Below are 18,301 nucleotides of genomic sequence, written 5' to 3'. Positions count from 1 at the left end.
TTTTAATTTTGCGTTTTGTTTGGCGAATGACAAGCTATTTGTTCTTCCATGTAATCCGCTGGGAAGAAATTTTGAAGGGACAAAAAGATATAGAGCGAACAATGATTTTTTTACCAAGCAACCGAACACAAAATTTTGATTTACTTCGGATTGCTCTCCACAGCCAATTTAAAGATTTTGCCGGTTGATGTGATGTATTCCAATGAATTTCTCCTTGTTTTTAACTTATGTAGCTTGAATTAGAAGAGAAGAGAGACAATTGTGTGTGAGATTAATTGTACTGATTCGTTACGAAACAAAACTTACAATTTTGATGTGTGGGAAATATGAAAATAAAAGTTCAAATTTGTTCAATATTTTTTTTTCCATTCATTATTATCTGGACTCAAGAAAAAATAGAAATTACTGTTGTTGAAAGAAGTTTTGAAGCAAAAAATGATGAATTGGCATACGTTCTAGTTTCAGTAATTGCTGATGTCGATCCGGCAGGAGTACTAAATGACACAAGGAGAAAAAATTCAAAATTTGAGAGCTGTTTTTCACATCTGTCTGGAATTTCGTACCAATATTAAAAAAGTACAAGCACACATGCTAAGGGAACTCAAACATAAGGTAAACACCTAGAAACTGTTCAAACGAAAATACGGGTAACTGAAAAACTCGAGACTCTTTTGAGAAGTTAGCTGCGTTGTTATAATTTTGTTTGATAAAAAATAATGATAAATGTAGAATAGTAAGAGCAATGATTTTTGTCCCAAGAAATTGGCCAAAACAAAATGCATATTAGTTCTTGGATATTTAACAGATCAGAGTGAGAAGCAAAAGAACTGCTGCTTTTACAATAATTATATTTTCTCAGGCGCCTACTAATTTTCAGCGGCTTGAAAGTCAGCGTCTATTAAAAGATTTAACGTAAAATCAGTGATGGACATTTTCTACAACAAATCGTTCTGAGGGTAAGGAACAGAGAGCAAAATTAAATTCACGAAAACCTTGATGCTGTGGCTGCTGTTTAAGTGGAAACAACTTTCTTCTGGGAAATGTTAACTTAAAGAGATACAAAAAATTTTTTTCAATCGCTGGTGACTGAAAAAAGTAAGAAAGTTTTTTATTAAGTTTGATATCTTGTCAGTTTTTTTATTGTATGCTGAACGCGTTCCCATTCCAACACTTCTTAAGAATTACTGTTGCAGGAAAAATAATGATTTTGCGAAACTTATGTTTTTTTTTTGTTAACAAATTGTATGCGGAAATTGAAAACGACGCATTTTTATTCTGGTGTTCAAGACGTGAGAAAATTAAAATAATTTGAAACTTAGATTTGTGCACATAGTTTTGCATAGAGCTTCATACATTAATCAGTTTTTCATGATGTTGCCAATGCTATTGCAAATTTCAAGATGATTCAAATAAACCACCAAAATTGCAACAAAAACTCGACTCTTTTGTCCAACAACGTGAAACTTAGACGTGCTCTTTTAACGAATGATTAGACTAGAGATATGTTTTAAAACATAATTTTGGCGACCATCCGCCTTGATAAAAAGGACATAGAACCTTCTGAATGTAATTTAATTTTTTTTGAAACAAAGAGGGGGGCATGAGCACACCCCAAGACTAATATCCAGGACTACGACAGAGGAAGAGTTTCTTATTGCAGACGAGCCAACCAAAGACGAAGAGTTTTTTTTTCAAGGGTTTTCAGACGTCACCCGACCAAGAAGGCCTGTCATTTTTTTTCTGGTTACAGACGTCACCAAGAGATGATCGCCCGAGGTTCCAGACGTCACCTTAGAAGTCCTTTCCCCGGTTAGACGTATCCAAAAAAACGTGATTTTTTTTGCGACAAAAAATCTCAAACACACAAAAACTGTCCCCCAACGAGCTTTTGTTGATGTTTTATGAATGAAATAGCCTTGAGAAACCATAAGTCAGCAATTAACGAAAAAAAACATAAATTGCACGAAAAAAAACGATATAGCGTTTTTTGCATCGGAAAAACTCAAAAACAATTTTCTCAATTTGTCGCAAAAAATCTACATGAAAGTAATATTTTTATTTGAATAGAACACTTCAGTTGGACCTAAAATCAACTTTATTTTGGTTGAACTCCTTATGTAAAATTTTTGCTCAAAAATTGAAAAAGTCGCAAAAGTGCATTTTTGAGCGTCAAAAATCGAAAAAAAATTTTTCTAACGTTTTATTGAAAACTTTTTAATAAATCCAAAAAACCCATGGATTAGTCCCCCTGGGTTCGTTGGCAAAGAAGCTTCCAAATCAATTTATCGATTTTCCAATTTTGTGAAGAAGCAACTCAATTTTGACAAAAGTTGCTTCCTTGACTACAAAAAATCAAAAAACGTTTTTCTAACGTTTTAATGAAAACTTTTTAATATATTCAAAAAACCCATTGATTAGCCCCCAGGTCTGTCAGAACAATCGCGTCACAGTCAGTTTATCGGCTATGCATTTTACAAAAGAGGCGACTCAATTTTGACAAGAATTGCTTCTTTGACTCAAAAAATTCAAAAAACGTTTTCCTAACGTTTTGAATAAATCATTTAATAGTTCCACTGAAACCCCTTGATTAGCCCCCCTGGTTTTGTTGGAAAACAAGATTCAAAATCAGTTGATTGAATATACAAGTTTGTAATGAGGCAACTTGAAATTTGCAAATTTGCTTCTTTTACTTAAAAAATTCAAAAAAAAATATTCCTAACAATTATTGGAAATTTTCAGTAGATAACAAGAAAGCGTTTCGAAAAGCCCCTTCTGTTTGTTTGAAAACAAGCTGAAAACGTATTTCATCCCCTTGCAAAACTGCAAAGAAGCAACAGAAAAGTGGCCAAATTGTTTCTCTGTTATAAAAAAATCAAAAAACGTTTTTTCTAATTTTTTTTCTTATTAAAAAAAAATCAATCAATTTTCAAAAAGAGCTATTTTATAAATCCCCTCCGTTCATTACAAAACAAGCTGGGAAACTAAATAACCATTCTGGAAAACCAAAAAAAACAGACAAAAAATTCCTGAAAAGCTTCTGACAAAAAAAACCTACAAAAAGGTTTGTGTTTTCCTTGATCTTAATTGCATACTACTAGCCGCGAGCCTAGTTAATGGGGTAGTATGCATTTCTAAGAAAAGCCAACATTTACACTTTTTTGTTTTCATTCGCATACTACTAGCGGCGCATCTAGTTAATTGAATAGTATACACTGAAATTACCTTCTCAAGAGAAATAAAAAAGAGAAGATAAGATCTATTTTCTTTTTTTTTTCTCAAAAAAGGGAAATCAAAAGCTCTCGAATAATTCCCCAATCAAATTAGCTCACGCATATAGTCCCTTTAAGTTGGAAAACTCATACGTCTCTTCTTTTTTGTCCGCGGTTTCAGAAGTTGCCGAAAGAAGTCCCTTTTTCCCCTTTGGTCTCAGTAGTCACCAACTGATGAGGAGTGTGTTTCCTTTGAGTCGCAGTAGTCACCAAAGTAAAAATGATTAATTCATAGGTGGTAGATATTATCCAGAAACGAATACAAGCAGTTTACTGAGAGCAGTTGTCCTTAACTTCATAAGAATCGCAAAACAGAATTTCTTGGAAAAGAGCTTCAAAGTAGACCCATGCGACCCAGCATTTAATCAACCAGTTTTCTCTGCTTTTCTTTAGCTCACGTTGCTTCGTTGCACCGCATTTTAAATTCTTAAAACAAATACCTTTTTCTGCAGAAGTATCTATATAGATTTAATTTGTTTGGTTTTTAGGTTTTATTTGTTCCTAAAACTCCACACGCAAAAGAAGAAGAAAACACTCCTAAAAATTTTTCTGGTACCTTGATTGTGATTAAAGGAGAACAAAAACTTACAGGAGAATCGTTGCAAAGTCATATATGTAAAAAAAATTGAACGCAATTACTTGGTCCTGTTCAACAAATCAACGGTACACACGCGCGAACGCTTAGATTTCCTTTTTTTAAGCAAATTTTTAGCTAGATTTAGCACCAAAAAAACACTTTTAGGACTCTTGTTTTTGTAAAAAGTTGCTTCGCTACTTTTGAACGAAAAAAGCTAGGCTGATTAGCCTACATAAACATAAAAGATTTTTAATTTACCAAAAAAGTCGTCGCTCCGTAAATTTCGAGCCGTTCTTTACCTTAACTTTAAATACGACAGAACCATTACGAGTTGACTACAGCCGGTTCATCAAGATGACAAAAGAAAACAGCCAGAAGTTACAATACGCATTGAGCAAGTTCAAAATGACTGAGCTCAACATGAAAAATCAGCTTGATCTCTTACAGACATCCGTTGAGCAGAGAAAAAGCTTCCGCACTCTTTCTTTGTTGATCAACAAAATCAAGGAGAGCGTTGAAGAGCTGAAGACAAACCTTGACAGCATCATGATGAAAAAAGTAAGCGCTAGTAGCATAAACTCAGTCATGAAACGTCAAGCGAACCTGATCTCTCGTCTAGAAAAGTTGGAACTAGAAGTCAACACTCTCGACGATGATGGTCAATTGAGCCAATCATCAACTCGAGTGCGCGATGACATCAGCTGCGTCTCACAGTCCTCATGAAGACAACTCGAGTTGCATCGATTGACACCGGTTTCCCAAAGCTCAGAGCAAAACAACATGACAGTAAAAAACCCTGCCAACGGTGTCTCGCCTCCAGTGCCCCCAAGACCGGCGAAACCATCGTTTTTCCTTCCGCAAGGTGAAAATAAATCCAACCTCCTCTCAAAATTCCTTCAGAGCAACAGAAAATTTGTGCACGATACTAGAGAATTGACTGAAGAATCAGTAAAAAATTCTATGACGGTTGAACAGATAAATCAATCAATGTCGTTGTTAGCAGCCCCAACACCAGCATCAACCCTATTATCCAGAGCAAACATTCAGGACAGATTTGTCTTGAATAATCTTCAATCCCCAGAACACAACGTTGTTCTCAGAGAGCAAGAAAGCACTTTTAACCAGTATGCTTCACTTCAACAACCCTCCATTCCAGTGAATCAAACTGCAGTTATATTTCCTGTTGAACCTATTGATAACCAGCTGGAATTATTTCACTCATCAATTGGAGAATTGAGCCAGTTCTCAAGTTCAAAGTTGATCACATTGCCCAATATGCCAATGAATCAACCAGCAAGTGTCACAGTTAGACCAAAAGAAAAGCCTTCTGTTCCCTTAAATAACAAAAGAGAAGATCAAAGCATACAACGTCTTGCATTAGATTTACAAAACTCACTTCAATATAACTGCTCAGTTACAAAAACCAATACATACCAAACATCAAGTTCATGCAACTTAAATGATCAATTGCTTCAGCGTCAATTTCATTCAGAGAAAGGAACAAATAGAGTGACAAATGAGACCACGCCAAATCCATATTGTTACGAAGACATTCGTCATAATCTCCTACATTTTGACAACAATCAAAGTGCAACTGCTCAAACCGTTTCAAACACTCAATGTTCAGCTGTTCCAATAAGTGAAAATCAGAACAGCGAAAAATTGGCGTCAGCAATGTCGTTACCAACAATAGCGCAAACAAACGTTTCCCAACAATTTCAGAACTCACATTTCCCAACTGGAATTCATTTTAGCAATGGAAATCAAACGGAAGAACCAAAAAATGGAATTGTTCCCCCAATGCAACAATCAACAACCAAGGTACCAATTTTGTTTGCTGTACATCATCTCAGCCACTTAATTTTCCACTTACTCCGGAAAATCCATTTACAAACTACCAAACAGCCATTCTTCCGACCATTACTCAACATATTGGCCAACCAAGGTTTTCGGGAATTTCGAAACAAATTCCAAATTGGTCTTTTCCTGGAAAGCAACTATTTCAGCCACGAATTGAAATACAAACAGAAACAATCCCCTTTGAAAACATTTTTAATTTACTAAACACAAACAAAAGTTCCATTAAACTTCCATCAATAACAACATCAAATTTCAATGGTAACCCACTGAAGTACCATCAGTGGATAAACATTTTTTTCCACCTAGTTCACAATAATACTAGCCTTACGGATACACACCAAATAACATACTTACAGAACTCGGTCGTAGGAAAAGCAAAAGAAAAAGTTCAAGCCTACTCGTGTGACGCAGCTTACTACGCGATTGCTTTGAAAGAGCTTATGGATCATTTTGGAGATCCGAGATCCAGGCATTGATGTGCACGGTTTCATTAATCAACTGGAAGCCTGGCGTCCGAATAATGACTACAACAAACAGAATTTTGTATCTTTTGCTTCTTTTCTCAAACGCTTAGTGCAAGCTTTTGAATATTTAGGCTTCAAAGCTGACTTGCAAAGTTCAACATTGATGAAAAAAGCAAACAAAAAATTGCACATGATATTCTGATAAAATGGACAGAGTATACAATAACATCAATTGGTAATCAACCAACCGTCTCTGATTTTCAGAAGTGGCTTGAAGTATAGGCCCAAGTATACGACAAAATCAACAGAGAAAATGTTAATAAGCCGTTTAATAATTGGAACACTTTCGGTCAAAACAATAATAACATTAGCCGAATTAACAACAACAATTATAATAGGAACAGCAATGCGATCAATCAATTTCACAAAACTAATAATTCACAAAACAATTGGAGACAGAATTCATTGCAATCAAGTCGCCCTGCAAACCAGCATGGTCAACCACCCTTTCCTCCGCGTAAGGATGCTGATCAGTCAAACAAGTCTTGCAAGAAATGCAAAAAAGTCACATACTCGCAACATGCCCTGAATACCAAAAATGTGCACCAGACCAAAGGTATGACATTGTGAGCAAGAACAAATCTCTGCTCGAATTGTTTAAGCAACAAACATTTTAAGCAGTCATGTCCGTCCACAAAACAATGCCAAACACGTAAAGGATTTCACCACACAACTTTGCATGATCCTTGAAAACAAGTTAAGCTGCCTACCGCTGCTTTCTCAACAGGCAATCCCAATCAGCCGACACAAAATCTAGCAAGCCCCCAAACACAGCCATCCTTTCAAAGACAAAATCAAAACAAAAGTACTGACACTGTCAGCAGTAAAAGAGCCAGCACACAAGATATGGTCAATCGTTTTCTGGTTAACAACAATCACAGCAACAAAATATTCAACGCGCCCATTTGAATGCTTCGAATCCGACCCCAAACTTCAGTATCAACCGAAAAACAATTCCTCCTCCTGAATGGTATGAACAAGTACAAACCTTACCAGTTTCATTTGTAAACGGAAGTAAAGTGTTTGATAGCTACGCCTTGATCGACCGCGGAAGCCAGTTCACCTTCCTGCTGGATAAAGTTACTAGCTTTCTTGAGCTTCCCTGCGAAGCACAAGCATCATCAACTCTGCAGTACCTAAACACTGAACATGAAATGCCACTGTCCAAAATAAGTGAAACAGAGACAGTAACGCCTTTTGACAAAGTCAACCAGCAATTCAGCATTGCAAGAGCCTATAGCACGCCATGTCTCAATGTTTCACCCGCTTCCGCTAACGTTCTTGAACTCAATCAATTATGCGACACCTTCAAGGAACTTAGTCACATTTATTTCCCTGACATAGCCAACGGTGCAATAGGCGCCCTTCTTGGTGTCAATACCTTTGCCTTCACATATCCAGTCGATGTAATCCAACGTAGCAAAAAGCGTCCATTCAGCGTCAAAACAAAGCTTGGATGGACTATCATTGGAGAGTACGAGCTATCTCATTAAACGATGAACACAAAAAAGCCCCCGCGCCAACCATTCATTTACCATGTCTGCCGGAAAGACATTGAAGAAGAACCGTTGGGCGAATTAGTTCAACGATTCTGGAAAATAGAAGCTGAAGGTACATTACCCGAACAAAATGAAGACAGCTCACTAGACCAATTAGCAGTGTAAACAATGGAAAACTCAATCTGTCACAACGGTGAAACATATCAGATTGGTTTTCCTTGGAAACCCGCAAGGAAACTCCAAAATAACTGTTTCTCAGCAGTCAGTCAACTAAAAAGTCTACAAAAACGACTACAAAACGATCCCGGTCTCAATCAGAAGTACAACCAGACACTCCAAATAGACTTGGATAAAAATTTTGTCAAGCCAGTCGAAATGCAAGCACCACCTCTAGAGCAAATATGGTACTTACCTCATCATCCAGTCACTAATCCAAACAAACCCGCAAAAATGAGAAGAGTTGCCAACGCAGCATCAAAGTTCCGCGGTGAATCACTGAAGTCAAATCTTCTAACTGGTCCTGATTTGCTGAAAAAATTAGTTGGAGTTCTGTTGAGATTCAGAAAACACCCGGTTGCTGTTTTGTCAGACATCGAAGGAATGTTTATGCAAATTGCCGTGAGACAAGAAGACCAGTCTGCTCTTGGTTTCCTTTGGATGATAGACAACTCCATTCAACAATTCCAACTCACTAGATTAATCTTCGGCGCAACATGTTCACCATTTTGCGCAATTTATGTGCTCAATAAATGTGCAGAAGACAACAAAAGTAAATTTCCTGCCACCTTGAATGCAATTAAACACCACTTTTATATGGATGACTACATCCAGTCCCTGCCAACAATTTCAGAAGCCAAAGAAGTCATATCACAGACAACAAGATGCCTAAAAAATGGTGGCTTCAGGCTGACAAAATTTGTTTCAAACGAACCAGATGTACTCGCTGAAATCTCTTCCGACAACAAAGACGAAACAAAAGAGATCATAAGCGTCCCTGGTCAAAAATGGAAAATAACAACTGACGATTTTGTCATGTTTCCCCTACAACAATTTCCTAAAGATGCAACATTGTACACACAAAGAAAAATATTCAGTTTGGTATCTTCAATCTTCGATCCCTTCGGCATGCTGTCTCCTCTGACAATTAGAGTAAACATGGTTTTGCAGCAGATTTGGAAACTTGGAAAAAATGGGATGATTTGATCCCACAGGAACTACACAATTCCCTCCAGAGAGTCCTAAACAGCCACTTTGCTATGCCCGAAATCCGAATACCAAGAACTGTTCACAATTTCAGTAAAACCACAAGCAGCCAACTTCATATATTTGTGGATGCCTCAATGGCAGCTATGGCAGCCGTTGTTTACCTCCGCACAACTAATAGTCAAGCCACTCCGCCACAAGTGTGTTTTCTCATGGGAAAGTGCAAAGTCGCTCCCATTAAGCAAATGAGCGTGCCAAAAATGGAAGTAGAAGCCGCTGTTATAGGAGTGCGCCTCCTACAACTGATCCAAAGAGAAATGACAATGACAATTGACCAAAATTTTCTTTGGTCCGACAGTCAAGTAGTTTTGGACTGGATAGCCTCAAATAGGAAGCAAAACGTTTTTGTTTCAAGCAGATTGCAAGAAATTCATAAAAGTTCTTTACCCCAGCAATGGCATCACATCTCAACTTCTCTCAATCCCGCCGATCGCGGAACTCGCTGTCTTGAGACAAACGAAATTCAGCAGAAATGGTTAGATCCACCCCAGATTCTTTGCGAAAATGAGTCGACCTGGAATGAGATAAACAAACCACGCGCAACATGTGCGGCAGTCACGAGAAGTTCCAAGGCAATTAAACCTATAGTCGATCCGAGTAAATTTTCAACAAGGAACAAACTTCTTCTGACAGTTGCAACAGTTTTCAACCTAATTCATCTTGCAAAGAAAATGCTAACGAACAATCACCAATACACAACTGAAGACATTCAATTATCAAGAAATTATCTCCTGAAATTATCTCAGGACAGTTTTTTCCATTCGACCGTTAATTCCTTACAACGTGGAATGAAACTAGATTCCAAGTGCAAAATACGATGCCTAAATCTGCTGTTGGATGAGAGCAGATTACTCAGATCTTGTGGTCGTTTGCAGTATGCACCAACACAACTGGATTTGGAAAAACGTTCAATAATTTTGCACGCCAAGGACAAAATTGTTCGTTTGTACCTGGAACATGCCCATCAAATATGTATTCACCAGTCCTCAGAACCAATAAAAGCATTCATTCAACAGCGTTACCATGTGATTGGCCTTCGGAAAGCGTTAGCAAGCGTACGATTTCATTGTTTCTTATGTCGACGCTTTGACACGAAAAACATTCAACCAATTATGGCTTATGGCACCATTACCTAGTTTTCGTTTTCCAACAGCAAAAACACAGTTCCCTTTTGCTAATTCTGGTGTAGATTTCTTTGGACCCTTCTACATCAAAGATTCTAAAGACATTATAGAAAAATGGTCTGATATGTCTGATATTTACATGCATGGTGACGCGTGCAGTTCACTTAGAAACGTGTCCAGACCTAAACACAGATACGTTTCTCAATGTCTTCAGAAGATTTTGCAGTCGTCGATGCCAGCCCCAACTTCTCTACAGCGACAACGGGGAAATTTTCGTTGGCGCCTCTGAAGAACTGAAGAAAACTGTTAAAGCCTTGGACAATGACAGAATCTACAAAGCTTTAGCAGTAGCCAATACAACGTGGAAATTCAATCCCTCATACAGCCTTCATTTTAACGGTGTCTGGGAGCGTTTGATCCAGAGCGCCAAAAGAACGCTCCTCCTCATTCTAGGATCCAGAGAACTCTCTTTTGACACTTTCCTAACAATGATGGTGGAAACAGAATCAATCCTCAACTCCAGACCACTGACTAACGTTGCTGAGCAGCCTGACAACGAGGAACCTTTGACTCCAAACCATTTTCCTATCCAGCGTCCCTTCAATAGCTTGCCACCGGGACAATTTGGAGACCAGCAACCTGCAAGCTTGAAAACATGGAAGAACACGCAGAAGCTGATGAACCATATATGGCGACGCTTGGTGAAAGAGTATCTGCCAACCCTTAGCCGATTGTCAAAATGGTCAAGCAGCAACAATCGACCGCTCAAAGTGGAGGACAATGTTTGGGTGTTGAAAGACCAAACACCAAGAGGCATTTGGCCACTGGGAAGAGTCATGGAGACAACGCCAGGACGAGATGGAGAAACTCGAGTCGTAAAGGTAAAAACGGCTTACGGCACGATCGTTCGCCCCGTTTCCGGTCTTGAACGCGTTTTTTCTCCGTAGTTTTTTTTTCGATTGTTCTCGCTCCGGTTTTAGGCAACGTGAGTTACTCTTTTCACACAAATTGATGTACTGATGATATTGACAACATTTCAGCCTACAGTCTCAGAGTCAATTTCAAAGAAAATAACAAAAGACTTCAATTGATGCCTCCAAAACCCTTGATGCCCCCTTTGTGCCCTTGCAGCATGTTGCCAATGCTATTGCAACTTTCAAGATGATTCAAATAAACCGCCAAAATTGCAACAAAAACTTGACTCTTTTGTCCAACAACGTGAAACTTAGACGTGCTCCTTTAACGAATGATTAGACTAGAGATATGTTTTAAAACACATGAGACTTTAAATATTTTTTTAGTTTATCTCGCTGGATTCGTTTCCAAAGCATTTTAGAAGTGAATTTTAAATTTATTTGAGATTTATCGACCTCAATCTTCTCAGAAGAAACCAAAGCATAAAGAAAAAAACCTACAGTGATTAATCAGCTTATAAACGGTTTTTACACTTGGATAACTTTTTGTTAATTGTTGCAATGACATTACTACCATCTGTTTAACATCAGTACCTCCAAAGCAAAAGCAATTTTTTCTCATTGCTCTCCAATCAATATTTTTCTCCACTGAAAATTATTAACAGAACATAATATTTTAACAGGAAATTTGACCAAAATAGGAGACCATTTGAATAAAATATTGATTCCAGGTTCTAGTATTCGTTTTTAGTACCTCAGTGATAATGAAACGTGAAAAGGCTAATATTGAAAGGAATAAATGTGAAACTATATTGAGAAATTCAAACCTCATGATCAGCCTGAGAAATCAAAGCACTGAAAACAGTTTTTTAAACTACGATTGTTTCAGTTTTTCAAGCTCTTTGCAACAATACCACTTTTGGTTTCTCTCTGCAGAAGATATCGAACGGCTATAATTATTCTAACAAAAAATGTCGGGCTGCATTAAAGTTTCTAATCAACGAATACGTGTTCGGGGTTGAAACAAGAATTGTGAACAGAGGAAAAAATTCAAACAGAATGTTTTTTTTAAAAATTTTTGTAAAGGACTTGCTGAAACCAAATGTAATTCTTTTTAATTGCGAAAAACGCAAAATCGCAAAGAAATGACATTTCAAGGTGAAAACAAATTCATGCAATACCAGCGTATTTTGCCTTTTTAAGTTTTGCTTCTTTAGCTGAAATTATGACCAAAAACAGTCATTTTGTTTTTCAGACAGTTTATTCCTTAAACACGTATGATTCTCACCGGATGATGTTAGATGCAATGTAGAATCAATGTTAATTGTATTGCATCTTCGTGGCTTCTCAGGCGAATAAAATGTTCTCTTTGATTCGAACCACTTTCCAACTAAATCCTCTTTATGTAAAATAGAGCTTTTCACCACATCAGGACATTCGTGGACATTAGACGCCTTACTGCACATTGCTTCGATAAGTAAAAGTAAGTAGCAAATATTAACTGTTTTCAAAAAATCGAAAGCCATCACAAATGTTTCAAGAAAATGATGATAGAGGATAAAAATTATTTTCTAACTATGAGTAACTTTGCTATTTGTTTTAGTTTCATTTATTTATATTGTTGTTACTATGCTTATTTGCATATTTTTGATTTGACAACAACCTTCAGGGTGTGATTAAACTTGTGTTCAATGAATAACATAAACTCCAAAGGAGCTCAGGATAAATGATTGTTAACTTGCTTTACTTGCCTTGTCTTTCAGTGTATCTAACAAGAATTGACTTGATTTGTAACGTAGAAAACAAGATTGTCCGTTCCAGTCTGTGCGTAGCATTGGATGCCCGGACATCCATTTAAAGCTTGTCAAGAACGTTTTTGCTGCTATTGGAGAATAGATTCCCGGGTCGAACATTCACCCCAAAAAAGATGTAAGATTAGAGGGGTAATCGGGGGAACTTTTAGTCAATTCCCCCACAAAACTCTTACATAGTTCTTTTAGGGTAATGGGGGGGGGGGGGGTAATGGGGGAGTGGTATTTCGATGTAAAGTGGGGGTAAGGGGGGGGGGTAATTTTGGGGGTAAAACGATGTAAGAGTAGGGGGTAATGGGGGTAAAACTATGCAAGATTAGGGGGCAATTGGGGGTAAAACGATGTAAGAGTAGGCGGGTAATGAGGGTAAAACTATGCAAGAGTAGGGGTAATGGGGGTTAAAATGCCCCCTCCCAATTTTACATCGTTTTACAACCCCCCCCCCCCCCCCCCCCTTAATCTTACATCTTTTTGGGTGGTAATATTTGGTGGGTAAAATCTAAAAGTTCCCCCATTACCCCCCAATACTCCCCTAATCCCACATAGTTTTTTTCCCCACATAGACAATTACCCCCTTACAATTACATCATTTTGAAGGAAAATCAGGAGGGTAATTTTGAAACGGGTTTCTTCGAATTAATATAGACATCTAAGATCATAAGATCAATTGCTTTTCGAGAAGCTTTGATTACTTTGCTCTGAGCTGTGAGTAATGCATAAGCTGTGAGATAGTTCAGAACTATCAGTTTAATGAAAATAAATTTTTTAAACTGCAATTTCTTTACTAAAATTTGCTGTTGAAAGTAACAAAATTTTTTGGAAGCTGAAAACCAGAGAACAGTCAATTTGCCAACAAAGACGAAACAGCTAATTTTTGAGTTTCAACTTATAAAAATTTAGTTTAAAAGTTGTTTTTTTATATATGTACTTATTTATATATGTATTTCTTAACAAAAATTTTAAAAAAGTCAGTTATTTGATAATTTAGCAAACTTTAGCAAAACAATATAAGCAAACTTCTGATGCCAAATTTGGAGTTTCAAGGAACAGAGAAACCTTCAAAAACTTTTCATATTTTGAATAACTTGGTTCAATATCAGAAAATTTGTTTTGTTTTCAAACTACACAGTTGAAAAAACTCAAATTGGATTGAGTCATTTTTTGATAAAAATCTGAAGACAGAGCGCAAACTTCATTTAAAATTCCGAGGAGTTCAAATGTAGATGTGCTGTTTAGTTAGATTTGTGTCAACTAATTCCTAAGTGCGTAATCCGCTTACTAATGCATGTAGCATGTTGATAGGATTTCAAAACAGCTCTAAGTTTAAATGTATACATATAGAAGTCGCAAAAGTTTCAGAAAAAGGCCTTTAGGCTTCAAAGTATTTCTTAACAATTTTTTAAACTCTGAGGAATAAATAAAAGTGTTCTGAGGAATAACGAAAAGACCACTTCAGTGAAAATTTATATTTTGAAATCCGCGTGATTCAAAAACATGGACCAGAGATTTGAATTATGAAAAAAGGAAGGTAGTTAGTTCTTCAGTGCCAAGAGAGTTTTCAAATATCTTTACTAAGAAATGGTATTTATATATTAAATGCACATTTCTGTCGATCTTTTTGTTGTCCTCTGTCTGTTTTGCCAGAATGTGAAATCCATGTGTTCACCAAAGTTTTTGGCGAAAGTGAAGCTCTAATCAAGTTGAAATAACTACATGAAAGTTTACCTAGAACTTAAAAAAGGATTAGCTCAGAAACACTCAAATTTCTGAAATCTGGAGCAAAAATTAAAAAAAAGTCTGTTGGAGTGTCTTGATTTGCGGTTGCTCTGACATCGAAATAACAGAGCACAAAGTTATTTTGAAATTTTAAGTAGATTGAATGAATACAGTATTGACGAAACAATCCATGCGGTTGTTTCTGATTCAAATTTGCTCTTCATTCTTTATATCTTGTGAGTCAGCTTCAAAAAAATCTGCGCGTTTGAAACTGAGGAAAATGTGATAAAATTTAGAGGAAATCAAAAAAAAACAGTGAAGCCTTCAGAAAAAACAGCGTTAATTTTTAATTGCCCATTTTATGCACGAGAAGTATTTGAATATTTTTGGCCAATCTTATAGTCTACGAGCTTGTTAAGTTGCTTAAAAGTAGTTAAAGTTAATTGTTACATGCTACCAAGAAATATTTTGTAGCTTAATTTGCCAGTTCAAATGAAATGACAAATTATTTACAACATATGCGGTTCATCTTCGTTTGTGAAAAAAAATTGATAATTTTTAAAACTTTGTCAACCCCACTTTTTACCTTTTGAACCCTCGTTAACCGGAAAAAAAACAGATTTAGTTTTACAAGGAAACAAAACTTCCGGCGAATTTCCATGAATGTCCGCAATAACCTCACTATAATATTCTCAACAGGATTAATTTATGGATATTTTGCAATTTCATAGGAACCAACAAAAGTGATTCAAATCTTTCACCTCGTTTTTCTGAAAAATGTACTTTTCTTCCAAGTAAATATTGAAAAGCGTACAGTTAATTAAAGCGTAAAATTTTGAGCAAAAAAAACCAGCGCAAAAAACAGCTGGATTTAGAAAAAATGATGTAGGCTTTCTTCGGAAAATGTTAGACCTGATACTATCCTACTAAGTTCAAGAAATTATTTTCAAAACATAATATGAAATTATTATACATGATATAACAAAACTGCATGCAGAAAAGATTCAATTTAGATTACTACTGAAAAGTAGCCCCTCGTGTGCCGTTACCATTTCCCGTGTGACAATTTGTTTTTCTCATTTTTTTTTCGTCAACACCTAGAAGCGTTTCAAAATAATGGCGCTTTTTTTGCTCTACGATGCGTACACACAATGTGCAGATAATCAGTTTTAGATAAAATACGGACCCAATTGAAAAACAAAACGTTGGAACAACAAATTATCGCAGAGCCATTTCTTGTTTTTGAACAATTGTTTATTGTTTTTTTTATGCTTCTCCTCTTGAAGTGTCATTGCATTTGTTTTTAATTTGCCTTGTGCGATACTTTTATTCATTATTCCTTGTTCAATTTATTTAGTGCAATGAATTTATATTTGATGTCACAATTTAGTTCATTTTAGTTTGCCCTTCATTCCTAGTTCATCTCCATCTAATTCATTTCACGTTTCCCGCTTCTTGTTCATTTCATTCGTCTCGTCTAGTGTTTCTCGCCTCGCGTTAAGACGCGTCTGATCATCTGATTACCTTTGTTTATCATTTGTTTATAACCACATGAATTATTCTTTTCCTTCATTAATTCAAATTCAGTTGCTTCTCTTTCTCTCTCTCTCTCTCTCTCTCTCTCTCTCTCTCTCTCTCTTGATCCTGCACCGGAAGTTTGATAGTAGAATTCAGTTAAGACATCGCTTAGCGTTATCCATTTCATAAAAGAGTCACGCTGTCGCGTACCAAAAGCATACATCAAATAGGTAGAATACGACATTGCGCAGCCAACTAACAAAAAAACACTGCTCGGAAATGACGCATTCTGGGACAAACTGAAACCCGACCCATCTCTAAGATGGGAGAAATGGAGAGTTCAATACAAACTGTCACTACTCGCCAAAGAAAAAATCATCCTTGGTACTCTCCTTGGCCGGAAACCCGATATGGTTGAACTTCTTTTAGAACCAACTCATGAAGAAACAATTGTTGGCTCATCTGCTCAATCTGAACGGGAACGCAATGCTCACAATGGCCAACGAAAAGAGAATTGGCAAAAAATGTCTAAGAATGATTAAAATTGGATTCATGTGTGGGGACAAACCGCGGCAACTAGCAGACCGATAAACAGTTTCACTACTCTACCTTAGTATTTGCGTTGAAGGGTGCAGGATTTTGAATAACAAAAATCCGCATTTAATCATTCACACATTAACAAGTTCGAGTTCTGAAAAATATTAGAGGATGCGTTCAATCGACCAAAAAATATCACTTTTGATAAACAAGTCTTCCTCTTCACGAAGCAACTTAAAGAAGAAACAATTGAAAACTTCAACCGGACACTCAAAGAATTAGCCGAAAACTGCGACTTCAAGATTAGGGAAGAAACCTAGATCAGAGATGTGTTAATCACACACCTAAATGATCCTGAGATTCAAAAGGAACATCTTAAACAAACGGCTGAGCCCAGACAAGCTTTTGAAGTGGCAACAAACATGAAACTCGGAATGCGCAACCAGCATCAAGTTCAACCAAACAATAAGACCCTCATCTCGGCTAGCTTATACACGATTCAGTATCCACCCAGCATTCAGTCTCTATCTGGTCACTCTCAAATAATTTCCACACGCAAGGCAACCGTCCTCCTCTCTATTGTTCACATTGTGGTGAAAATTGGCTTCTTAATCATCGGGACGAATGCAGGGCAAAACCAGCAACAATTGTTGTTTGTTGGACCACTTCGCTAAAGTTTGCCACAAGCATACCCGAAGAAAAGGCCAGTAAACAACTGGGACGAAGAACCACACCCAGAAGGTTCTGTCCATTTCGTACAGTCATCAAATGTTTACAAAACCGACAATAGTAGTGGCGTGGATAACATGGTGACTACAATAGATAATGAGCTCGCAAAAATAGAACCCCTAAACATGCCGTTCAAAAAAATTGGCAATATCTTCACAACACGTTTCCTTGATTCCGGAGGCGCCCTTAGCATTCTAAATCAAACACTCGCACCGCGTGTGGTCAACAGCAGTTCACTTGCGTTCTGGGTACGCTAAACAGCTAAACCACAACTACGAACTCTCTCAAACGAGCCATTTCAATTTGAAGGAAAAATGCAGACTACCGTATCTAGTAACAGACGGCACACCAGAGCCTTAATATTCACGGTTTTCGCAGATGGTCTGAAACCGCTAATCAGCCGTGTTCTTCTTGATCAGTTAGGACTCGCAGTAACTCAATCATCCTCACAAAAATGTAATCAAGTTAAAACCATTACGTTTTCCTAACCTTATAACTCGAATTGGACGTTCAAAATATCAAGTAGCAAAATCTAAATTGCATAAAAAACTCAACATCGATATAAAAAAGGGAGACGTATACGAATTAATTTACAAGATAAAGTAAGTACAGAACTTAAACAATTGCTTGATGAAAAACACAGAATAAAATTTAAAATTGCTCCGATAAATATTTGATTTCAACGATTGCCATCACTGTCAAAAAAGACCATTCAATAAAACTTGCTCTTGATTCAAAATTATTAAATGAAGCGATCCACAAGAAAAATAACAGTTACAATTAAAACTAGCCCAAATACGTTTACACCGCGTCGCAAATAGCAAAAAACACTACACTTGCTAATCGAAATCCGTCTCTTTTTAAGCACTCTTTACTAATACGGAATAAAAAGTATGCCGCGGGACGGGAAAATCAATTCTATGAGCCTAATTTCCCGCCAGTTAATAGACATTCCTGGCA

The 18,301-nt window shown here is 36.9% G+C and overlaps 1 protein-coding gene across 3 annotated transcripts in view; it reads right to left on the bottom strand.

The window, feature by feature from the left end:
• The window catches only part of LOC142344163 (uncharacterized), an 85,657-nt gene that overhangs the window by 28,260 nt on the left and 39,096 nt on the right, over positions 1-18,301 (bottom strand). The window contains exon 1 of one of the 3 annotated variants that reach the window (XM_075395693.1): positions 12,319-12,943. The exons of the other annotated variants lie outside the window; for them this stretch is intronic. Within the exon in view, the coding sequence (XP_075251808.1) occupies positions 12,319-12,556 (238 nt within the window). The 5' untranslated portion in view covers positions 12,557-12,943. Of the gene's footprint in view, positions 1-12,318; positions 12,944-18,301 lie in introns of those variants that run through there. 3 annotated transcript variants of the gene reach the window in all.

This window comes from Convolutriloba macropyga, chromosome 8 (assembly GCF_964194025.1).
Source record: "Convolutriloba macropyga chromosome 8, txConMacr16.3, whole genome shotgun sequence".
Taxonomy (NCBI): domain Eukaryota; kingdom Metazoa; phylum Xenacoelomorpha; order Acoela; family Convolutidae; genus Convolutriloba; species Convolutriloba macropyga.
Note: the sequence above shows the minus strand (reverse complement) of the source record. Positions and strands in the feature narration are given on the sequence as shown.